Source organism: Panthera uncia (genome assembly GCF_023721935.1).
Source record: "Panthera uncia isolate 11264 chromosome B3 unlocalized genomic scaffold, Puncia_PCG_1.0 HiC_scaffold_1, whole genome shotgun sequence".
Lineage (NCBI taxonomy): Eukaryota > Metazoa > Chordata > Mammalia > Carnivora > Felidae > Panthera > Panthera uncia.
The window spans coordinates 4,546,440-4,570,434 of record NW_026057582.1 but is presented as its reverse complement, the minus strand read 5'-3'; the positions used below and the strand labels follow the sequence as shown (position 1 = coordinate 4,570,434).

Below are 23,995 nucleotides of genomic sequence, written 5' to 3'. Positions count from 1 at the left end.
GTGAGGGGCCACAGCCTGTCCTGTCTACGGCCTCCACACTCCTCCCCCAGTGCTCTGCCGCCTTGGCGACTTCACACGCGGCCCCTCGTTTTAGCCTCATGGCACACCTGTGACGTGGGTGCAAGGGGGTAACGAGAGGTCGTGTGGTTGCGGAGGGCCACACGGCCGTGCCCTCCTCTGTGGCGGCTCGCCCCACTGGCCGCAGCCGGCCGAGACGGGGCCGGGGACTCTGGCCAGCAGGAGTCAGGTCGGGTGGGGGGCGGGAAGGGAGACGGGTGAGGTCGTACCACATACCGGTACCAGGGTGGGACCCTCGGCGCCCTCGTTGGTGACACGGCCCCTCTGTGTGTGTGGAGACAGCAAATAAGGCCGGACGGGCCTGCCGAGTCGCAACTCAGCGTGTGGCCTCGGACAAGCCCCACTGCCCTCTCTTAGGCTGTTTCCCCACCTGATGGGGATGGGCGGGGGGAGGGCTCCAGGCTCCCATTCCGGCAGGGCCGGCCCAGCTTACAGCCCAGCTCCCGCTCCACCGGCACTGCCACTGCCCACCCCATGGCCGCTCCCTTGTCCGCGGGGTGAGGACAGCCACCGGCTGGGGCATCTCCACTGCGTGACGGCCAGCACCGCCGCTCGCGGGGACACCGCCGCGGGACAGCCAGCACCAGGGTGGCCACCGAGGGCTAGAAACCAGGCAGACGGGCTACCTTCCGGCCGACTCCTGGGAGCCTGCATCCCAGCGCCAAGGGGATTTTCTGTCTGTGTCTCCGCCCCACGTCACCCCCTGGCGGGACCCCGGGACGCAAGGGCCACCCTCGGAGAGGCCTCCGCTGTTGGCGGCAGGCGCAGCACGGCCCTGGGCCTGACGCGGGCCTGCTTGCTCCTCGAACCCCAGACGCGGCACCGAGACACAGGCAGGACTGAAGCAAGTTTATTCACGCCAACGAGTGACATGAGGGAGTGGACCCTGTGCCTCCAGGAAGGACAGACACCTCAACCAAGGGCTTTCCCTGAGATAGGTCTTCCGCTTTTCCAAAACCATACAGGGCGCACGGTTCAACAGGCCTCCCGTGGACGCGCCGCCGAGGGCCGTGAGGGCGGCTGCACACGGTCTAGCTACATCCACCTGCCCCAGGGCACTGCTCTGTGCAGAGAGACTTCGACGCCAGTCAAGTGTCAAAACAAAAGGATCTGCAAAGACAACAGACCCCTCAGCCCCGGGCACCGTCAGTGCAAAGCAGCCACCGGCTTTCAGCGTGGAGTGTCAGGGTTACTTGGTGGGGACAAAGTATTAGTACGCTCAGGGAAAAGCACGATTGCTGGAGTGTGGTGCATGCACGGTCTGGAGTGTGGTAAGTGAACTGGAGAGTCTTGCCCACAGAAGACTCAATTTAATAAGAACTGGCCAACCTGGGCCAATGAAGAGCAGCCTTCAAGCTGGGAGCCCTCTTAGCCAAACGGACAGCAAAGCTTTTAGCTGGCGATTCTTTTACATTTTGGGGGGCACAGGGGGAAATACATCTGTGCCCGTTAAACTTCCCACATAGACTTTTCGAAGCACGTCTCACTCTATGATCGGGACGTTCTGACTGCAGATGCGTATGCACGCTCCACATTCGTTCACAGAGCAGGTTCGGAGAGTAGGCTGGGAACCCGCAGGACGTTTTCAATGGCAGCTGTCCTGCGGACCCGACAGGGTGGCCAGTGGTCACTGAGCCAAAGGTCTCACCTCTGGGGGCTGCTCTGTGGGAGAGACTCCAGCTGGACCGTCCGACCACGAAATGTTAGCTGGCACCCAATCCCCAAGGGTTTTGCCGCAAGAGACAGAAAGGAGGGCATCACAGGAAGAAACAGTATGGATACACACACAGGGCTTACAGATTCCAGGCCAGGAATTACCGTGTGACAGAGCCTACGGATAGCGGTGATTCGATTGGGCTGGGATTACTGGTAAATTACATCTCTTTTATAAGCGTGTATAAAACGAATGTTACTGAAAGTCGTAGGACAGCTTCCGGGGAGTCATGAACTCTTTCACGATCTCGTCCGTGACCTCCTTGCGCCTGGCCTGGTGTTCGGCGATCAGGGGCTGCAGAACCTCTATGAGGATCTTCTTGAGCTCACCGGTGAGCATGGCTCCACTCGTGTAGTCCTGCCCGGAGGGAGACAGACCGCAGTGAGACACGGCTGCACGTGCCCGGCTCACCCATGCGGGGCCCGGTGCACGGGGGGCGCTCGGCAGAACAAGAACCTGCATCTTAAACTGCGCGATACGCCCCCCCCCCCCCCCCCCGACGAGTAGCCACGACCCGCCACTCGCCCCACCCGCCCTCCTTTCGGGGCGGCAGGACTCCAGGCCGAACAACGGCCGTTCCCTTCAGCTTTGCCAGCTTGTCTAAATCTTTGCTGACTCTCTTTTCATTTAACTGTGAAAGAAGGACGTGCTCACTGAGCGAACTTGACACAAAGTACAAAGTAGCAGCAAAGGTGAAGGAAAATCCCCTGCAGAGCCAGCACCCAGCAGCCGAGAGCCACTGCCATCCTGGCGTGTTTCCTCCTAGATTCTTAACTTTAAGAATAGCTGATCTCACTGCATTTCCAGTCTGGTAACTGCGATCACTGTCATGGGCACGTTGTCCGTGTCACTGCAAACCCGTGCCTGCGTGATCCCCCGTCCTTCCCGGTCAGCATCCCTTTTGCTGTACAGTCTGCTGTGAACTTCCTGCTATTATCAGTGTTAAACATCCTTGTAAGGAGAGCTCTTTCTTATTCGGGACTACTTCCTTGCAAAAGATTCCAGGGCCTGGAAAACCTAAGACAAAGTCTACGGACATTCCCTGGGCTCTTTCTTCATGCTTCTCAGCAAACTGCTCGCGGAGAGGCCGTGCCGCGAACACCTGACTCACCCGCGTGGGCCTCGAAGCATCTGCAAACACCACAGCAACACAAACCTGCTAACTCGGTGGGGGCACTATTTTAACTCCGATGCCGTCTTGTGTGAACCTATCTAGACAGATTCCATAGTGTCCAGTAAGAGCAGACCTGTGTGTGTGGGAACCACACCACACTCAGTGCTTTCTCTTCCACGAACTACCCATTATGAGGCTTCCTGCATGTGGTTAAAGCAGATGGACCTCCTCGGTTTTCATCTCGTCTCGGCTGAGCGCCTGTCCCCAACGCCCGGGCCCTAAGAGGCTCCGACCCCCGTAAGCTTGGCCGCCACCCCTCTCCCCTCCCCGCCACGGCCCCTATGACAGAGCCGGGGACCGCTGGACCCTGTGGCCTGTGGTCCCACCTTCCTGATCTGCTCGAGCCTGTCATCGTCCTCGAGGAAGAAGGTCAGGTACATGAAGGACACGTCCACGTCACAGTTGCCTCCAAACTCCCTGTGCTCCTCGACGGTGTCTCTTCCTCCGGAAAATGCGTGTTTGTTGACCTGCACCAGTAAGAGCACAGAGATGCTGGTTGGTTTCGGCCGCCCCGCGTGCGGAAACTGGCTGCGAGCCGAGGGTGGTGGTCGGGCCAGTGACTGCCTTCTGCCCCATCAGGTCCCAGATGGAGGGAGGCTGGGGTTCACCGTCGGGAGGAGGAGCCCCACGAACTGTCCCTCCCCGTCCATCAAGCCCGGGTATGTGCCAGCGGGGCTGACTGGAGAGGCGTGGGGGTGGGGATTAGCTCTGGTCCCCCCGACCCCAAGAGACAGAACAGAGCTGGGAAAGCCAAAGCACCGCCTGCACTGGAGCGGGGAGGGGTGGCCTACAGTTCTCCGGTGACGGGCAGCCACCAGCCACCTTCAGGGTGAAAGAGACCACCACGGAAGGGCGGCTGCTGCCTTCACCGCGTGGAAGAGAGAGTGGGAGCCACAAGAATGGGGCTAGTAAGAGAGAGCAGAGCCCACAAGAAGCACAGAGGCAGACAGCGCCTGCGGCAGCCCCACCTAAAGACATGCAGTTTCAGGAACTGAAGAAAGACTCGGAAACGAACAGAAGTGGTTTTTTGGAATCGCTGAAGATAATCTTGGGAGAAATCAGGGCCAAGAGACGAGAGAAGAGAAGTTAAAGAGGACAAATTTTCCTCAACCTTCTTTCCACAAACATTTGAAACCTGCTATGTACAAATGTCACCCTGTTTTTTTTTTTTAAGGTTTATTTATTTTTGAGAGAGAGAGAGGGAGTGAGAGTGAGTGAGCGTGAGCAGGGGAAGGGCAGAGAGAGAGGGAGACACAGAAGTGGAAGCAGATTCCAGGCTCCAGCTGTCAGTGCAGAGCTCGAGGCAGGGCTCGAACTCACGGGCCGTGAGATCATGACCTGAGCCAAAGTCAGACGCTTAACCAACTGAGCCACCCAGGTGGCCTGTCACCCTATTTTTCTTTGATGGGGAAAAGGGGGGCAGCGCTGACAGTTTCTATGTTGAGATGTTTACCCCTTCTCCCCAGGACCGCAGGGCAGATTACTGACTGGACGCCACGAACAAGCAGCAGCGGGGACACACCAGGGGCAGAGGCTCTTCCGGCACCAGGGAGTCAGGGACACCCACTCCCGCTGGTGGTGGCCGCTAAGCGGCTGCTCTGGGAGAGCGGGACCTGCCCTGTGCCCTGAGCAAGGGGCAACTGGTGAGGGGTAGATGCTGGCGGGGGGGTTGCGGGGAGGAAAAATGAAGACAAGTGTGGGTTCAGCTTTCCTCTTTTTCACAAAAAAGACCAAGTTATAAAACAAAATCAGTGTAAGCAAACTGCAAAAGCTATTGAAGACACAAAATAAGCAGAAAGAGCCCACGGTAGTGGGTTCTCCTGAGGTCTGGTGCCCTCGGGTAGGCGCTGGGGGTCTCATGGGGTCACGGGTCGTGGGGCAGCCCCTGCCTGCACGGACATCTTCCTGTGTTCAGACTCCTGGGCCACGCCGGGCCACTGCTGGGCCTTAGGGAAGACACTCGAGTGCCAGGACGTAAGTCTTGGGGACAGCATTGGCCAGGTTCCACGGCGTGGTTTTAAAGGTGACAGTTCCCAGTCTTTGTCTGAGAGGAAGAGGAGGAAAGGCGTGTTTGCCGCATGTTTTAGGAGATGCACGGGGAACACCCGCCTCCTGTGTGCTACTCCTCCCCGGGCAGGGACTCGTCCAATGATGGCACACAGGCGTGCCTTCGTCATCACGTTAGTTAACCCCGACAACCCAATGACCTCGGTACTTTATGGATGATAATGAGGTGCCGTGTCAAGGACCTGCGGTATGTGGCAGTGAACGGCAGAGCTGGGCTGACCCTCCCCAGGACACCAGACCTCTGAGAGTGGCTTAAGTTTGCCTGCTGTGGGCCTGGCCAGTCCTCAGCACCACTGGGGCCTTGCTCATGGGAAGCCAGCAGGAAAACGGGTTTGTGTTAGGGTGGAGAGCAGCCTTGGTTGTGGCGACCAGAATGCAGCTGTCAGGATCCAAAATGACAGAAGCAGGTGAGACGTACCAAAACCATGCGATTTTTGCTACAAGAGGAACCTCACTAGTAAGGACGTCTGAGTTGAAGGATGGGGGAACTTGACTCAACCACCGAGCTCTGACAGCCAGTGAACTCTGGCTGCTACGATCCTACGGGAGAGGGGAGCTGGCCTGCAGGAGCCCCAGGCACAGGGCAGAGGAGGGCCACTGAATGTCCGCCCCAGAGCCAGAGGCCAGTCTGGGAGTATGCACTAAACGGGTCTTGTTAGCAGAAATCACAAGCGGGGGGGGGGGGGGGGGGGGGGGGGGGGGGGGGGGGGGGGGGGTGGCCAGGCTGGCAAACTGTATTACAGACACTCATCCCGAAGAGGGGCTTCCACACCCCAAGGCCACCTGCAGGAAGGAGGGTCTGACTCGTTGGGCTCTGGTGGGGCCCTGCAGCAGCCTGGGGAAGGCCTGTTTTGGCCTGTACTACAAAGGAGTCGTCCAACCATTCAGTTTCTGAACTAAATCCTTAAATTCAGGCAGCACGTGTATGATCGATCTCACGTAAGCCTGGTCTCAAGGCTATGAAATCGGTACGGCTGCTCCCACTTCCCAAATGACTCCCCTGGACGGCGAGGTCACTCGCCAAGTGGCAGGGCCCAGAAAACCTGGGGTTCCTGACTCTAGGTTATGGGAGGGGCCCAAGCACTGGGGGAGCTGGGCACCGGTGCCGACCCCACCACTCCCCAGCTGTGTGGACAGAAGAAGCGGCCTGGCCCCTGAGTCTTGATTTCCTTGCCTACAAAATGGTCACGGCCTCCCTGGGTGGTTGTCAGGACTGAGATCACAGATGTCAACACGTGGCGGGTGGTGCCGTAGCCGAACCGCCGTGTCCCCAGCTCGTCTACTGCGGTTATTCTCAGGAGGGCTGGAGCACATGCTCCCACCCTGGCTCGTGTGGAGCTTCGGACTCGGGAGTGGAAGGTGGGCTTGGGGACTGAGAACGAGGGCTAGCCTGCCCTGTCTGCCCCACAGGCCGCTCACAACCCTGGTGGCCTCTGCAGCTGTGTGCTTTCTGACCCCATGCTCACTGCCCATCCAGCCCTCAGGGTCCTTGATGGTCCCCAAGTTAATGAAAAATGCCCCAGACCCATAAATGACTTCTTTAAAACAACTCAGAACCAAACAAGATGACTTCTCCTCTGGAGAAAAGAGGAGCCTCCCTTCCTCCCCTGCACTCCATGCTCTGGAACTTCCAGCCAGTAGTGAAAGCAGACAAAAAACCCCTGAGTACATCAGCTTCCAACAGAGGGGGGCAGGATTGACGGCACCCATTTCCTGGAAGAGGGTTTTGACATTAAGGGTTTCCCCGTTGTCAACTAGAACCCACTAGGGACCCCACGAGGGTCAGGGCGGGCAGTGACTCAGAGGGTTGCGTTACGTGCCTCAAATAGTTTTGGTCACTCCCGCTGTAATCTTCCAACCTGCAAACACTCACTGGATTCCAAATAAAACATTCACTGCTTTGTGGGACAAGAGGGGATTATACCCGTACAGGCATTTCAGCACTGGGGAACAGAAGCAGGGCCCTGGAAAATACAGAAACTCCTAACTCTGGTTTCTTTGGTGCGTCAACACCAAACACTTAATGAGCGCCTGCTGCGCGCCGGGCCGGACACAACTGTCCTGAAGGGCACCCACCCACGTCGGGTCTCCGTGAGAATGTGCGGCCCCTGCACCCCACCCTGGTCGTGGCCGCTCACAGGCCAGGCCAGGCGGCACTCTGATGGTTTCTGAGGTGGAAGCCTGGTCAAGCCGGTCATCCCTCTGGCCTTCATCCCTCTCGTTCCTCTAAGAGGAAGTCACCACTACCTCCCAGTGAGAAACAGAAACAGAAAACGTAAGGCACCTGGTCCGTTCCTGGAACATGGCTGCTGTGCAGAAACGCACTAACGCGTTTCCTATTGTTTGCTTACTTTAAAGAAAACCGCTCGGGCACGGTGCTGGTGGGCAAGTGGAAAAGAGAAAAGGAAGAAAAATCCCCACTTCTGCCTAAACAGAACGACGCACACAAAACAAATTCAGCTGATGTCCGGGGATGGGGACAGGCTGCCGCGTGCTTGCAGGCAGCAGTTGTGGACCCCCGAACCCAGGACGCCGAAGGACAGTCCCGCCACCGTGTGCGTGCCTGTGTGTCTCTCGGGCGCGGTCTTCTGTGTGCACGGGCTGCCCCTGCACCCTGGGCAGTGCTCACCTTGGTCTTGATCTGCTTGGCGGTGTCTGTGAGGAAGATGGAAGAGTTGGGGTCGCTGGCGCTCATCTTGGTCTGGGCCCCTTGGAGGGCGGGGAAGAAGGTCGAGTGCAGCAGGGCTGGTTTGGGGTAGCCGATCCTGGGGGCGACGTCTCTTGTCATCCTGAAGTAAGGATCCTGCGGGGCGAGAGGGGCCTCTGAGGACAGTGGGCAGAGAGGGGCTGGCCGTCAGCCCGTGAGCAGCACCCTCGTGGCCTCCAGGGACGCTCCCGAGCTCCCAGTTAGCTAGCAGAATCGCCCCCCATCCAACACCTCCTAAAACCTCCTTTCCCGTCAAAGGGTGCAGCGCCCCAGACCAAGAACGCCTTGCTCTGCCTGCTGACCTGGTCGATGGCACACGGGATGAGGCACTGGACGTCTGTCTTGTCTCTGAAGATCTGAGGGAATGAGTTGCTGAAGGAAGGAGCGGCCTGGATGGCAGGAAAGCTGATCTTTCCTGAAAGTGCCAACAAAATATTTTTACACAGGACGCCAACTCCTGTTCTGGTTCATTCTCCCAGCGAAAGGGATGAACCCGATGGGCTTCATCCCCTTTAGAGAAGCGAGAGTCATTTCAGAGAATCTGAAAGCACAGAACAGTGGGGAGAAGAAACAACTCTACGGTCTCCGCTTACGTCTCTTTCCGTCTGTTTCCTCCAATTCCCTCTGCGACTGCTCTCTATCTAGTTTCCCCTTACTGCTTTTCCTACTTGGTGACGTTTGCCCATGTTGTTAAATACGTTTTGTCCCGCAACCGTGTCCTGCAGTGTGTGGCCACCCTCTACCCACGGGTGTTCCTCATCTCCAGTCGTTACAAATTATGATACCCTGGAACCTAAACCTGTTTTCTTATCTTTTGGGTGTTGCTGTTAACACTGCTACTGCTACTTGCTTAGACCCACAAAAGTGGTCAAGGGGCGACGACCTTTGTACGACCCTGACAAGTGGGGCGGGGCCACTGACCTTCGTATGACCCTGAACGTGGGGCGGAGCCACACTGACCTTCGTATGACCCTGAAAGTGGGGCAGGGCCCACCCACGCCAGCTGTGCTATGTGGGTTTCCTCAGGCACTGCAGGATGAGTTCTGGGGCGCTGCTTCTCTTCTCCCCTGAAAGTCCTGCCTCTGTGATGCTCTCTCCTAGCAGACACCCCATTTCTGGGGTCCCATTATTCTTGAGGGACCAGGTAGATGGCTGCCCCCACCAGCAGCGCCCCATTAAAACACAGAGCAGTGGTGGCCATTCTCCACATGTGGGTGCTGGGCTCTGCTCAGGGCCTTCCCCGGGCACATCTCTGCTCACAGCTCTATGAGAAGGTGCCACGTGGCCTCCATTCTATAGTCGTGGACACTCAGGCTCAGACTGTTTACACAGCTTGCCAAAGCAAATACACAGCAAGCAGTTGGCCGGGCCAGGATTCAAACCCGGGCGTCTGGAAGCAAAGTGTGTGCAGCTATTCGTACGTCTATGGTCTCCTTTCTTGTCCAGGGCGGCGTTCTCTGCGACATCTTCCCAACGGATGCTGGGATTCCGAGGATAAAAACCCTTTCAAAAGCATAGGATTTATGCCCCAATTGTCAGGATTGAGTCTGACTGAAACATCAAAGAAAAGGCTCATGTGAAAAGCCTCCCGGTGAGGACTCTCCAAGGCGTTTCTCTCTGCACGTGTCCCTGAGGGTCCCTCGCCAACAGGGCCCTGGGACGTGCTCCCTCCCAGCAGGGCAAACTCCCGCGTGGCACCTGCAGGCACATCCTGGCATGCTGCCCAGGCCTGGAGCCACGCCCCCAAAACAAAGTAGGGGAGGGGGTCGGGCGACCCACCACGAGCCTCAGGGATCGAGTCCTAGCTTCGGGAGCTAAGAGTCTAGGAGAGAAGGCTGATGCATCTGAAAGGCATGGAGATAGGTGGAAAGGGACAGAGCGTATGTACAGGGGCCCGAGCCACAGAAAGAGAGCGAGGGTGGCCAGGGTGGGCTCCACAGGGCCTCTGGTCAAACCTGTCCTCTTACGGGGGAAACTGAGGCTCCCGGGCATCAGAGCAGGTCGTCCTGCAGCCCCTGGGTCTCCGCCAGAGGTGTCCCACACTGGCTGGGACCCCCACGAGTGGGCAGAGGAGCTCCAGTCATCCCTACCCTCTTCTTTCTTCTAAACCTCCAAGGGATGACAGATGGTCTCCTGAAGTTCTGCTCCACGCAGCCCAGAAACGGGGCCGAAGGCACCACAAAGCTCTTCAGCCTCCCGAGGGGACCTGCCCGGGAGCTCACTATGTGGAGGCTAGCGGCAAACGTCACCAGCTGAGAGAGCTCCGCCCCGGGGCAGACACCCGTGGTTCACGCCAGCCCGCAGGGCCGCAGGCAGCAGCGACCCCTTACCGATGCTGTCACTGTCAGTGAAGCCGAAGATGCCTTTCACTTGGTTGAAGGTGACGTGCTTCTGAATCTTCACCACGTTCTTGTAGAAGCCTGGACTCGTCCTGCAAGGACAATCAGAATCAAACCTCAGGTTTACAGGGTGGCCTGGCCCCGAGGCCAAAGCAGAGGCCGGTGAAACCTGAGTGCACGCGTGTGGGCTGAGGACACAGAGTGGGCAGGGAGGCTCCCAGAAGGCACTTGTAGGCGAAGGTACCCGTGGCGGGCAAAGTAGAGTGGCTGGGGGAGGGTGGAAACCAGCATGAAACCAACACAAGACAAGCACATGAGGCAAGAGCACACCGACGCAGGCCGACTTGGGCTGACACCGAGTATCTCAACTCAGCCGGGTGGGTGGTCAAGCTACCGCAGAGCTTCAAGTCTGGGGGCCCCAAGGGAGCTTTTCTGTTGACACACGCTATTTGGTTGTGTGTGTGTGTGTGTGTGTGTGGGATATCTGCAACTTGTTGCCGGACAGTGTTGGACAGAAACCACCACGTCCAGCCCCCAATGCCCCTTCCACTGCAGGGCGGCCGTGCTGTCTGGGCAGGAAGACCCCATGCTCAGCAACAAGGCTGGGCCCACAGTGGCTGATTCAAGCAATTGGATTCTCTCTTCTGGACACTGAGGGATGTGGATATGAGGCCTGGATCTGTGGCAGCCATTCTGCTACCAGAGGAACCTAAGGCTGAGGACGAAGCTGACACAGGGAGGGGCAGAACCCAGAGTGACTTCTTGCACAGCATCTCCAGTATACTCAGCAGCCCTGGTCTCCAGCCCTACCATGCGTCAGGCACCGCAGGACAGAAAGGGAAACGGGGACAGCTAGTGTTTACTAGGTGCTTGCATCCTGTGGCGGGAGCCGTGCTATGTTCCAACTCTCTTTTAAGACAGTAGCTCTACCTCCCCTTACAGGCAAAGACGGAGGCTCTGAGAGGTTGAGGGTCACGTCACAGACCCTGTGAGTACAGGAGCTGGGACCCAAACGCAGGCTCGTCTGGCCGCAAAGCCTCTGCTTTCCTCACCACATCGCACAGCTTCTGAAAGAGTTTAAGAGTAGCTCCTGGATGGAAGGTTGCCGACGGTCTCCGGGCAGGCAGGGAGGGGAGTGTCAGAAAGGCAGGGGCACCGGCAGGGAGGGTACAAAGGGGAAGGCCAGCACACCAGAGTTTGTTCCGAGTTGAGCAGAGCCCCGCTCGGGAGGAGGTGGCAGCTTTCACTCAGCAGCCCGCTGAATTTCGGCCCCAGGGCACCGGCCGGGGAGCAGAGCTACAGAGGAGACACTGGGAACCTGGCGACATGCAAAGTGCCCCCCTGACCCCCGCGGGTCGCCCACTCAGAGCAGAGCGCAGCCGCCGCCTGGAAAGACGCCTGCTCTGTGGTCCTGCTGAGACAGGAGCTCCCTCGTGCTGGGGGGGGTCCGGGGGGGGGGGGGGGGGGGCGGCCTCACGCTGCTTACACCCGGGGAGGACAAGCCGCTGTGTGGCGCCCGGGGGCGAGGGCCACAGCAAGACTCCGCCTTGGGTGGAGGCAACCACGAAAGCTAACCAGCAGGGCCAATCTGCCCGCGGCACTGCCGCGAGCTGCACGAGAGGGCCCCCAGCCCCGAGAGGAGCGGGGTCTACAGCAGCCCCACGGCGACAGCGCTCCGGGCCGGCGGTGTCTGAGCAGCGTTCTGAGTAAGATAACCTTGCCGTTTCTTAGCAGATGGCCAGTGCTTGGGCCATGCGGGCCGCAGGATGAGCGGGGGCCGCCCCGTGAGCGCCGCAGCCTCCCCGGAAGGGACCTCGGCTCCCCAGGCGCACCCGGGGCCCACGCGGCGCGATGCCGGGCCGCGCGCCGAGGCCTCGCCCCTGCTGCCAAGGAGCAGATCTGGCCGCGTCTCCTACGTGAGGGCCGAACACCTCGCTCCCCTCGGGACGGCACCTGCCCTGTACACTCACACGGTTTAAAGAACAGTTCCCAGGTTACCTCACACGGGCCATCAGTGACAGGGTTTTAGAGCCGAACGGGATTTTAGGTCGTACATTTACGAAGCGCTCACCACATACTGCTCAAAGGCCGCTTTGCGTGTAGCACCTCACTAAGTCCTCATGAAACTGCAGCAGGGGCGCCATGACCTCCCGACTTTTGTCCTTCGTTTGTCCTCACAGCCCTCATTATCACATGGTTTGGCATCTGTTAAATTGCCGACTCTCGCCGTTTGCAGATAACCCGACACAGCTGCTGGATAAGTGTCCCGTGGGCAGCTGTATCCCCTGCGTAAGCCTGGCACGTCGCAGATGCTCAGGGAACACGTGAGCGAGCGAGCCGGGCAAGCAGGCGGACGGCAGGCGACTCAGCTGCCCGGCACAAGGTAAACGGTGGTCAGGATGGGAACCCGGGCAGGGCACACGGAAGGACCCTCCCCTGGGCTGCCCGCCACTTGTGCTAAACCCCCGACTTACAGGAGGCTCAGAGAACATACGGACTCGCCCCAAGGAACCACACTAACCAGGAGCGGAGCTGGGTCTGGAACACCAGCTCGCAGATCCCCCGGTGCAGTATCTTTCGTCCCTCGTGGCTCCTGGCAGGAAGGCCTCTCTGGGCCCACGCACAGGGCCAGAAACGTGTGTGGGGACAGGGTGTCCGGGGCCAGCCTGCCTGCCGTGGACTTCTCTCCCCACGGGGCCCTGGCTGCTTCGCTCCCACCCAGAGAGGGGCTGGAAGCTGGCTTTGCTGTAGTTTCAGCTCCTAAAGACCAGGAAGGAGCTTTTTTCAATCAAAGATCTGGATTCTGAGTTAAGTCTCAAGAAAAGAAAGTAAAATGCTCAACTGTTTAAAAGGAACTGCTGAAAACAGGATTTAGCTTTTAAAACTTCTCTCTTGACTTTAGGTTCAACAAAAGAGGTCTTTCGGAGAAGAGGCAGCACAGAACCATTGATTTACATGTTATCCGGGTTTTCATCACTCCTGCATGTTCACGGAAGAAGAGGAAGTTCCTGCCGAGCAAAGCCACAGGACGCACAAGTGCAGTTACCAGAGACAGGCTGGAAAAGTTGCCCCAGACCCCACGTTCTCTCAGAATGTGCCGAGAGCCAGGGGGTGGGGGGCTGTGCGGTGGCCTTTCACGGGCACTATTCAAAAGTCCACCCCCCATCATGTGCCCACCCTCTCAGTCATCTTCGTGGGCTTGCAAGGGGCGTTTGCTTCTGCCTCACCGGCATCTCCAGACAGCGAGGCAGGGACTGTGTTTGGCCCACTGCCGTGTTCTCAGGACCGAGGAGGGCGCCTGCCACAGAAGGCACCCCGTGTCTACTGTACTGACCAAGCGGAACAGGGCCACCCCTCGCTGCGTCCCAGATGTGGCTGAGTGGAGCCCGGGGTGCTGGGGGGTGAAGGGGGCACACGTGACTCAGGCTGTAGGAGGGACAGCTCCCGGGAAAAGGGAGCTTGACGGCGTGTTTGGAGGTGGTGCAGGGAGAGGAGAAGTCAGAACACACTCAAAGGTGGGGCGGTGGGACCACGGGGTGTGCCTTCTGGCTGGACGTGGCAGTGACGCCGGAGAGGAGCACTGGCCAACCCACCGAGGACACCACACCACAATGCCTGTATGCCCAGAGATGCGATTTTAAAAATCTCAAGGTAAAATTAAAAAATTACTAATTCATTTACTAGTTGGTAGAAAGGCCAGACTTCTTATCAAGGCAACTATGTCTCTCTGTGGATATAAAGCCACCATTCAGATTTCAGTCCTTATAAAAAGGGACATTCTGGGGAAACGGTAAGGAGCGTGTTCCTCTGCACTGAGTGCGGACGCAGCCCGTCCCGTGTTTTCACCACATCCTGTCTTGGCCTGGTAATGAGCCCTCGTATGATGGGGGCCACCCTCCTTAGGTTCCGTGGGGATTGCCTGTGCCTTGCGGGGAGAGCTGTGTCTCAGGTGCTCAGGATGTATTTGCTGAGCTGAACAGCATGTTCTTGGGACACTTGACAAAGCCTTACTTTTCTAACATAGTTCTTTGTAGTCATTTGGGATGAAACAGATCTCAGAAGTTTCAATTCAGGGATTTTCCAAATGTAGGATTTTGGCCTACTGAGTGGTCAACTTAAAGAACTGGCCCGTGAACGGACTGTGTGCCAGCGAGTCCTTCTCTGTGAGGAGAAAAGTATGCCAAGAAAGAGAAAGGCGCTAACCCGGCAAACTGACGGTCCTCGGAGAGAAACTACAATTCTGTCTCAAGCTGTGGATGGAAACCTTAACTGGAGAACGAAACCAACAAACCATATCCTAATGTTTCACAAAGGGAGAAAAACATTTACCAGACCTAAAGGCCATTTCCGAGGTCTCCGACTCAGCCGTGGCTGAGATGAGGCCCTGACGTCTGCATCTGCTTGTTTAGAAGGCAGCTGAGCATCCTCTCCTTACCCCATGTAGTCAAGATCAGAGAAGATGAAAGTCTTGTTGATGTCAAAGCCACAGGCGATGATGTCCTTGGCGTTCTCCACGGCGTAGCCGTAGGCCTGGTCCAGGGTCAGGTCTTTCCACAGGTACTTCTCATCATCTGTCATCTGGATGACCAAGGGTACGTTAAACACATCCTGCAGCCACCTAGGACACACCGGGAAAGAAGGCTACCGTCTCGTTTCTCTGTTCTGAATCCGAAGACACAGTCCCTGCTAACAATGCATGGCAAAACTTTCTCGTCTACACAACCGCACAGTGTCATGCTGTGAAATTTGACCACTACGACCGATTAACTTGGAAGGCCCTGCATTCAGCTTTGTACTGCTTTACATTATTTTGCAGGCTGGCAACTGTTTTAGGAGGTAGGTATTATCACTCCCTTCCTGCAGACGTGGAAATGAAGGCTCAGGAAAGGGACTCTGCCACGGTCACAGGAACAGGAACAGGAGGAAACAGGCTGGCTGACCCCATCACGCCACGTTTTCTAAAGTGACACCAGGAACAAAGTGAACAGAAGCCAGAAAGGTACCAGTCCCTTCACACCTTGTTTGTCTAACGAACACAAAGTAGGGCTGCCTTGTCATTCTAGACATGGTTTATAAATAACATTCCTGGTTTACCAATAGAAGTGAAAAAAGGTACCTGATACAATACTTACTTTGTGAAAATAAATGGGATGAGGTGACCTACATGCATTGCTTCGGAAGAGGGGCCCCTGCCCGTATACAGGTAAAACGGCTTCTTATTTTCATAGGCATCAAGGATTTGATTCATATCTCTAAATGAAAACGGAGAAAAGGAAATAGTGTGATTTTCTGAAATAAAAATTAAGGCACTGATGCTCACTGGGAAATGATAGAGAAAATACAACACAGATAATAGTTAGAGTTTGTTATCCTTGGCACTTATGTTAGAAAAATGACAGGAAATGTCTACTGACATGATTTCTCCTGTGTTTGTTTTAAAAGTATGAGACACGCAGGTTTGGAATAAAAGATGCATACAGTTGGGCAGCCAGTGGAGCCCCTTTGGAATTTTCAAATATCAGTGTGCCCACGTCATCTGCTTTCCTGGGAATGATGCCAAGCCAGCCCTACACAATCCCTTGTTTAGGACCCCAGCCCTGAGACTCTGGAGACCCAGACGGGGAGGCTGCAGGGCCCTGCACAGTCCTGACTCGGGGCTGGGAGTGAAGAACATGCATGGGGAGTATAGAGGTCAGGTCCCCAGCTGCAGATCTGATTCGGACTCCCCCAGCCAGGCTGGGACCAAGTGTCTTCATCTGGGAGTCACTGTGGAATCATCGGCCCTCCCCCAGGACTGGGGTCCACAGACAATGCACATGAAGGGTCCTCCCTCCTGATTGTGCAGAATCACCTGGTCATATTGCATTTCCCTGGACCCTACCTTCAGAGAGTCTGACTCAGTGAATCTGGGTGGTATCTGGGAATCTGCATTTTTAAAAAGCTCCCTCAGTAACCACCTCATTGGCAGGGTGTGAAACCACTACTCCAGCATGTGAACGCTCTTCATTTCTGGACAAAGTGTCCCCAAATAAAAGAGGTCTGGCTGGGAGGCCCCACGCAAGAATACTCTAAGAAGTGACCCCTCCTCACAGCCCACACCAAGGGTTCACAGCGTCCATCTTCGGGCTCACAGGGTCGTGGGGACTGTTTCTTTGTGCTTAGCTTCTTTTACCTCCAGGAAATGATCATACACGGTTTTTGAAATAAGGAAAGAATAAAAAAAAAATGTAATTTTGGAAGAAAAGAGTCTTTCTTTGGTTCTCACAATTAACTTTTATGGGCTTAAAGAAGCAAGAAAAAAATGTAGCTGTCCCACGAGCTGTCCTTGAAGTCTCTGAGAGCTCCCCAAGGACTGCCCTGGGGGCCAGGTGCTCTTAAGGAGCACAGGGAATGGACTGAGGCTTGCAAATCGATCTCAGCTTCGTGAAGATAGTTTCCAGCAGGTGAAGGAGCCCAGGCAAAGCCCACAGTTTGCAGCTTGACAGCACGTGCTACCTCTCCCCTAACCCCCCATTTTGCAGATGATAACGTTAGAGGGGCATTCTCAAACCTGACAATGGCCAAAAGTTGCAAGTTCCATGCCTCCCCAAGCCAAGAGCCTACAGGGTTACTCACAGAAGTAAACAAGTCATATGGGCAGCGAGAACTGTAAAATGCTAAGTTTTGATTCAAGATCAACAAAACTGGTAAACCTTCAGCGAAAGTGACCAAGGTGGGAAAAAAAGTGCGAAGCCTCTACTAAAGTCAGGAATGGAAGAAGGGACGTTATTACTGACTTCACAGGAATAAAAAGGATTATAAAGGAATGCTAAGAACAATCGTATGGCCACAAATGAGACAACCTTGATGAAAAAGACCAATTCCTAGAGAGAAACTACCAGACTGACTCAAGAAGAAATAGAGAATCTGAACAAATCTAGAACAAGTGAAGAAACTGAACTAGTAATCAAAAAATGACCCACAAAGAGCCCAAGACCAGATGGCCTCATCGCGGATTCTATCAAATATTAAAAAAACATCAATCAACAGCAGTCCTTCACAAACTCTTCCAAACAAATTGAAGAGGGAATACTTGCAAACTCATCCTGAGGCCAGGGTTATCTCGACACCACAAGCGACAGAAAACTGCAGACCCTTGTGATACAGATGCCAACATCCTCAGCTGCTAGCAGACCAAATCCAGCAACATATAAAACGGATGATGTATCATGATCAAGTGGGATTTGTCCCAGGAATGCAAAGTTGGTTCCACACACAAAATCCATCAATGTGATACACCCTATCAATATAAGACATGATCATCTCAGCAGACTCAGAAGAAGAATTTAATAAAATCCGACACCTTTCATGATGAAAATACTCAACAAGCTAAGAAGAGAAGGAAACTTCCTTAACATAATTCAGGGCATACTTCGGGGAAAACCCACAGCTAAATGTAAAAGTAAAACTTTTGGAGCAAATCTTCATGATCTTGGACTAGGCAACAGTTTCTTAGGACACTAAAAGCAAAGGGAACTGAAAAACAAAATAAACTGTATTTCATAAAAATGAAAAAGTATTGGGTTTCAAAGAACACTCAATAAAGTGAAAAGATACACAATTGGAGTATTTGCAACCCATATATTTGATAAGAAACTAGGATCTGAAATATTATATAAAAAACTCATAGCTCAGTGATAAAAAGATAACCTGATTAAAAAGTGGGCAAAGGATCAGAATATTCTTCAAAGAATATATAAAAATAGCCAATAAGCACATGAAAGGATGCTCAACATCATTAGTCATTAGGGAAACATAAATCAAGACACAATGAAAAACCACTTCAGGGGCACCTGGGTGGCTCAGTCGGTTGAGCGTCTGGTTCTTGCTATCAGCTCAGGTCGTGATCCCAAGGTCATGGGATTGACCCGCATCAGGCTCCTTGCTGAGCTCGGAGCCTGCTTGGGATTCTCTTTCTCTCCCTTTGCCCCTCCTGCCAGCTCCTGCCTGTGCTCTCTCTCTCTCCCTCTCAAGGAAAAAAAAGAAAGAAAAGATAAAGAAAAACCACTTCCTACCTATGAGCATGACTCTAAAACAAACACAAAATAGAAAACAGTAAGGGTTGGTGAGGATGTGGAGAAACTGGAATCCTTGTTTGTGCACTATTGGTGGGAGTACAAAAATCACAGCCACTGTGGCGATCAGTTTGGCAGATCCTCAGAAAGTTCCAGAACTACCTTACGATGCAATAGTTCTGTTCCCACACACCCTGAGAGAACGGAGAACGTCTGTCCACACAACATACATTCTTTCCAGTGAAAAGAACCCAAATGCCCAGCAAGCGGTGAATGCATAAACAAAATGTTGTGGGGCGAATCTGTTCAATGGCACATTATTCAGGTATAAAAGGAGTGAAGCACTAATGCACCCGGCAACACGGAGGAACCTCGAAAACCCTGAAACGCTGGTTGCCGGGGTGGTGGGGGTGGGGGGATGGGGTTTCTTCCCGGGGTGGAGACGTTCTGGAGCTGGTGGCGGTGATGGGTACACAACCTTATGAATATACTAAAGACCACTGAACTGTGTACTTGAAGAAGGTTAATTAAATCCTAAGGGAAAAGCTTTGATTATATTCTGTCCAGAAAGAGGGCTGAGTGGGGCGTGGCGTTTTCCGCACACGGAATTTTAAGTGTTCCGGCAGACGGCCGAGTGCCATCCTGCGCGCTCTCCCACAACCACGAAGTGCAAGCACAACAGAACAGCCCCACCACGGACCATAAGTCCCGTGAGCAGAGTTTCAAAAATGAGCTACAAGAACCCTCTTGGAACCTGCCCATTTTCTGATGCAATCTGCGTGGAATTTATAGCAGGAGGTAGGGATAGTCTGTCCAAGGCACACTCTATTGGTTTCTCTTTTGCCATGACTCACGAGGGAGCCAGTACAATGGCAGGAAGAGGGCGCAGTTTCAGGAAGCCTCTTGCTTATCGCGTGGGAAATGTTAAACTTGGACATATTAATCTCTTTTATCTTATGACATTTTACGATTTTATAGTGCATAATCTAGCGTGAATCTCATCTGCCGTGTATGTGACCTCCACCTTGTGAAGTGAACAGCTCACAAATGAATAAAGTCGGGGCCCGAGGGGGAGGGGACAGGACATGAACCCACGGCCAGTTACTGACAGGACAGAAGGCGGACCCCAGTCTTCAGACAGCTGGCTATCATTTCCCCACATAGCAGGCAGCCTGCAGGAGGGGTCTCCTAATCATGCCTGGAACTAAAGGGAGAGGAGGGTGGGAAGCCCCTGACCTGTGCGAGAAGAAGATGCCTCTGCGCAGGAAGCGGTGTGGTTTCTGCCCGATGGCTCTCTCTATCCGGTTTACCAGCTCTTTGTCAATTTTACTGCTTCCGAACCGAACTGGAAAAAAAAAATGGTAATGAGGAAATGACTATCTTAGGTGGTGTGGGGTTTGGTGATCAGGTATTACCGAAGGGGAAAAGCTGGTGATCCGTGTACAATCCTAACGAACTCAGTCCTCTCCAGGACTTTTGCTCCTAGTCCCTACCTCAACCCCAATCAAATGCCGTTCATGTTAACAATGACAGCTGAGACGGCAACCAGCAAAACAGGAAACAAATTACAGAATAAAACGGTGTTTTGTCTGGGATTGGATTTTGATGGGAAACCTATCCAGAATTCAGCCTGCCTAGCAACTTTTCACCTCCACCCCCGCCCCCCAGTTGCTAATTACGGGGGACTTTATGTACACTGACAACCATAATCTTAATATTCTTTAGTTGTTGGATTGAACTAGCATCTGTCTACCAGTGAATTTCCCCCCATTGGTAGTCGATACTTAAATTAGGAAAATGGCTTTCAACTTTGATCAAAACATTTTAGTAATGCCCCCTCTCTGGTGATTACCAGTGACCCTGGAATACGGACTTCCCTGAGCAGGAAGCCCTGTGGGGAAGGGCTGGCCAGTGGCGACCTGTCCCCTTGAGGAGTCACCCTTCTTAAGCAGACTTCCAGCTTTTCAGCTCCACAGTCAATACCACTGGAGGAGACTTAGGTGATCCATTTCTGACTTTAAGCATTCAGTGAAAGGTGATTTGAATGACTGCAAAGATGCCATTCCAAAAGACCTTTCCTGAAGTTCTGAATTGCTCAAAAAAAAAAGGAGAACGCTTCCACTAACCTATCTACTATAGATCATTATTTTGAAATAAGTTTTACGTTGTTATTTCAGTTGAAAAGAATCCTTTGGGAATATAATGCACGACCAAAAGATTTTAGCATCTATTTTTTCTTGCCATTGAAGCTTGACTGGGTTTATAATTCAAGAGAAAAAAACACCAACGAGATCAACTAGTGACCAATGGGATCACTTCTAAAAGTTGGGGCTTCTCCCAGGACGTACCAATGAGCTTATCATAGTCAATGCCCTTGGCACTGCTGGTCTGTACCGTCCATGGGTCCACAAAATCCTCTTCAGCTTCTGTGGCACCCAGGCCACTATCGTTCCCAGGTGCTGGGTTCCCTGGAGGGCAGTCGGCTTTGTAATCTTCCCCCGTGGCGGCTTTGTAGCTCATTTTTAACGATAACAGCATCTGTACTGCAGAATCGATTTCATCCTGGACAAAGGAAATAAGGATGAAACCTAAAAATACTAACATGGCTAACATTTTGCTGAACGTGACTGTCGCGTGGCAGGCGCTGTGCTAAATGCCCTCACACACGTTACCTCCTTCAGTCTCAAGACAGCCCTCCGACGCAGGCAGCATCACTGTCACTGTGCTGTTCCAGTAGGACTCTGACACTCACAGAGGTGAAGGAGTCTGCCCAGGGACACACGGCAAGTCACGGGCCCAAATATAGTTCACTTCTGCATTGTTCTAGTGGATCTATGTAATCTATGGATTACCACCACAAACGCTACCGGATGAATGTGACATGATATACACTGTTATTTACGACACAGTGAAGACACTAAGGATTTCTCAAACACCACCGATGCCAGAGAACGTGTGCGGCAAGCTCCCTGAACTGAGTATACGGAATTCTACATCGGACCTTGTTTTCCTGTGCCACACAGTCGAGACGAGTATTTGCGGCAGCTTAGATGATGCCACCAAGGATGGTAATGGCAACCCTAGACACAGGGAAACAGATAAAGGCAAGGAAAAATAGAGGCTTTCAAGTCATAAATTAAGGAGGGATGTAGTGGGAAACAGTTATATTACTGTAGTTTGGAGCCTTATCAAGCTGTCCAAAGTGTTTGCATACTGAGTGCTTTAAATAAGCAGAAGGAAAACAAATGTAGACGACATCCGTGGGTACTCTGGAGATCTATCAAAGCCCTTCTGCTCCGGAAGCCCACACTAGCCACCCATGAAGGCTGGCCTCTGAAAGAGCAGGCCTAATTAGGCACATTAGTCATGCTATGCCCAGAGCTCTGCTCCTGTAATTGGCCTTGCTGGATTAGATCACAAACAAAGAATATACACAGTCCAATTTGCCTGCCAAGGGAAGTACAAACATTCCTGTTTAGAGTTTACACATAATGTTCCATAAACTGGGTTTCCCGGTGGAGACACCACACCGACCTCCATCCAGACGTCACGGTTGCATCAGGAGCAGCCCCGGGGCCACAGAGAACTGACACCTTGGGAAGATTCCGCAGATACAGATTTGAGTTTCAAATTCGGAAACTACCTGGAATTCGTTCTTAAAATGAATTAGAACCGTGGGCCGAATAACTCCATGGCTAACCTTCAGAGAAGAGATAGGATAATTGCCAGGCTGCATAGGTGAGTACGTTTTACTCATCTCATTCCTGCAGCGCCTAGGTTCAGTGCAACCACATAATGTTTAGCAAGCATGATTTATCGAATTATCTGTGGGAAGGATTAGCGTGCTTTGAAGTACACTTTGGTCAATACCCTTTTATCACCGGCTATGTTGACATTTAATACTCTATCTGATCGAACTCTGCTTGCAACCCGGAGGCTCTTCGAAAGTCAAACATTCAACCAGTATCCCTGCTCGAGAACTGTCTGCAGTCTGGAGTGGGATTTAAATAGACAGACAAGCCTGCCGTGTGGGTTTTCTTGTTTCCTTAATCTAACATGGAACAGGACACTGAAACAGGACTTAAAAGCTGACTTTCTAGGGGAGAAAAAAAAAAAGACTATACACAACCTGAATATATAAAGCTCCAAGACAGGCAGAACTATCCATGGTGGAGGCCTAGGGTGGAGGGCAGAGGCAGTGGCTGAAGGGGCCTGAGGATGGCTTCCGGGCGCTGCTGTCTGGTTTCCTGATGTGGGCACTGGTTACATAGGTGTGGTCATTTTGTGAAAATTCAGTAAGAGGACTGATTATGATCTCCATACTTTTCTGGTTAAATGGTGCACTTCCAATTAAAAAGTTTACTTAAACTAAGAGGACAAGAAAAACGACTGCTCTCTAGCTTAACCTTTACAATCCAGTGCCATTTCTTGTTTTGTTTTTGATTTAAAAAATTTTTTCAACATTTATTATTGAGAGACAGAGAGAGACAGAGCATGAGCATGGGAGGGGCAGAGAGATAGAGAGGGAGACACAGAATCGGAAGCAGGCTTCAGGCTACAGCTGTCAGTGCAGAGCCTGACGCGGGACTCGAACTCACAAACTGTGAGATTATGACCTGAGCCGAAGTCGGGTGCCTAACCGACTGAGCCACCCAGGCACCCCTGATCCAGTGTCATTTCTCGAGTCCTGCTCAAACTGTTCATGCTCCCAGCCACTGTCTCTCTTCAGAGCCCCTGGATTCTGACCTATCCCCCCAGGAAACACCCTGCTTTTTAGTGAACTGTGGCCGAAAGCAGGGGGTCTTATCCCCCTGGTACATGGAGGAGAGAAGAATGGTGAGGACCCCAGCCTACACACATGGCAGAGACGGCTGAAGAAAGAACTCCCGGTGCCCTCGCTGTATTGGTGCTCCCAAAGTGGCTCAAGTATTTGCACAAAGTCAATTTCTAAAACATCAGGTGTTCTATCATAACACATTCCAAAGCCAAATTTACTTCTGAGTTTTCCCCATTTTGCTCTGACTTCATTGTGCAACCTCTGATCTCTCTCGTTGGTCAGCTGATGGCTTAAGTCAAAGAACACACTAGGAAGAGTAATTCTAAATGGTGGTAAGTATCGTGTGTTTAATAATGAACACAACCGGAGTCACTAAGAATTACTAACTAAAAACACTTCTGAAATGGCATTCATATTTAGTATTAAATAGGTAAAAATACCACTGCCAAGTTTCCAAGAATGGGTTTAAAGAGTAAATGAACAACATTTGGGCCCTTTATCTATTTCAAGGTTTTTAAAAACAACTTCTTCGCCTCATCTACCAAGTCCTACCTGATGTGTAAAACTCTGTCTGTGAATAACCAACTCCTTGTTTTGACATCGCTGTCTTACAGTACCACTTATTTCTTTTAAGATATAATGGTTTATTCGGGGTCCAAAGAGTTGAAGTAAACTGCCAGGGTGGGTGGGAGATGGTTGATGCCATCGGTGGAGGACCCAGGAAGTGGTCCTGAAAAGAAGACAACCGGGGCTGGAAGTGACGGACGAGGAAGTCACGGAGATGTAGCAGCTGAGGGTCCTAAGAGTGGAGGCATCGCAGAAGGAAAGGCAGTGCCTCCGTGCATTAGAGACGCAGACGGAATGGATTACACTCCTGAAACCTCGCGGCAACAGCAGAGAGACCTTTAAGAAAGGCGTAACCCCGTGAGGACAAAGGCAACAAAAAGAGGGAGTCAGCAACAAGATTTCGGAAACTGCAGAGCTGCTGGATGGACTGGTAGCAGAATGTCGTGAAAACACTGGAATTATGCCGCTGGGGAGTCCTGGGGCTGGGGGCTGGGGCATCAGTGGAAGTGAGGGGGAAA

At 53.1% G+C, this 23,995-nt stretch overlaps 1 protein-coding gene across 4 annotated transcripts in view; it reads right to left on the bottom strand.

Moving 5' to 3' along the window:
• Positions 1 to 912: 912 nt before the first annotated feature.
• The window catches only part of WARS1 (tryptophanyl-tRNA synthetase 1), a 31,354-nt gene continuing 8,271 nt past the window's right edge, over positions 913 to 23,995 (bottom strand). For 2 of the 4 annotated variants that reach the window (XM_049612159.1, XM_049612158.1), the window contains exons 3-12: positions 20,482 to 20,695; positions 19,370 to 19,478; positions 15,212 to 15,331; positions 14,515 to 14,697; positions 10,071 to 10,171; positions 8,043 to 8,155; positions 7,663 to 7,836; positions 3,293 to 3,433; positions 1,992 to 2,149; positions 913 to 1,188 (exon numbers count right to left, since the gene is read on the bottom strand). In XM_049612159.1, coding sequence (XP_049468116.1) covers positions 1,167 to 1,188; positions 1,992 to 2,149; positions 3,293 to 3,433; positions 7,663 to 7,836; positions 8,043 to 8,155; positions 10,071 to 10,171; positions 14,515 to 14,697; positions 15,212 to 15,331; positions 19,370 to 19,478; positions 20,482 to 20,695 — 1,335 coding nt within the window. In that variant the 3' untranslated portion in view covers positions 913 to 1,166. Of the gene's footprint in view, positions 2,150 to 3,292; positions 3,434 to 7,662; positions 7,837 to 8,042; positions 8,156 to 10,070; positions 10,172 to 14,514; positions 14,698 to 15,211; positions 15,332 to 19,369; positions 19,479 to 20,481; positions 20,696 to 23,995 lie in introns of all 4 variants that reach the window. The other 2 variants (XR_007453587.1, XM_049612160.1) reach the window with 2 other exon arrangements.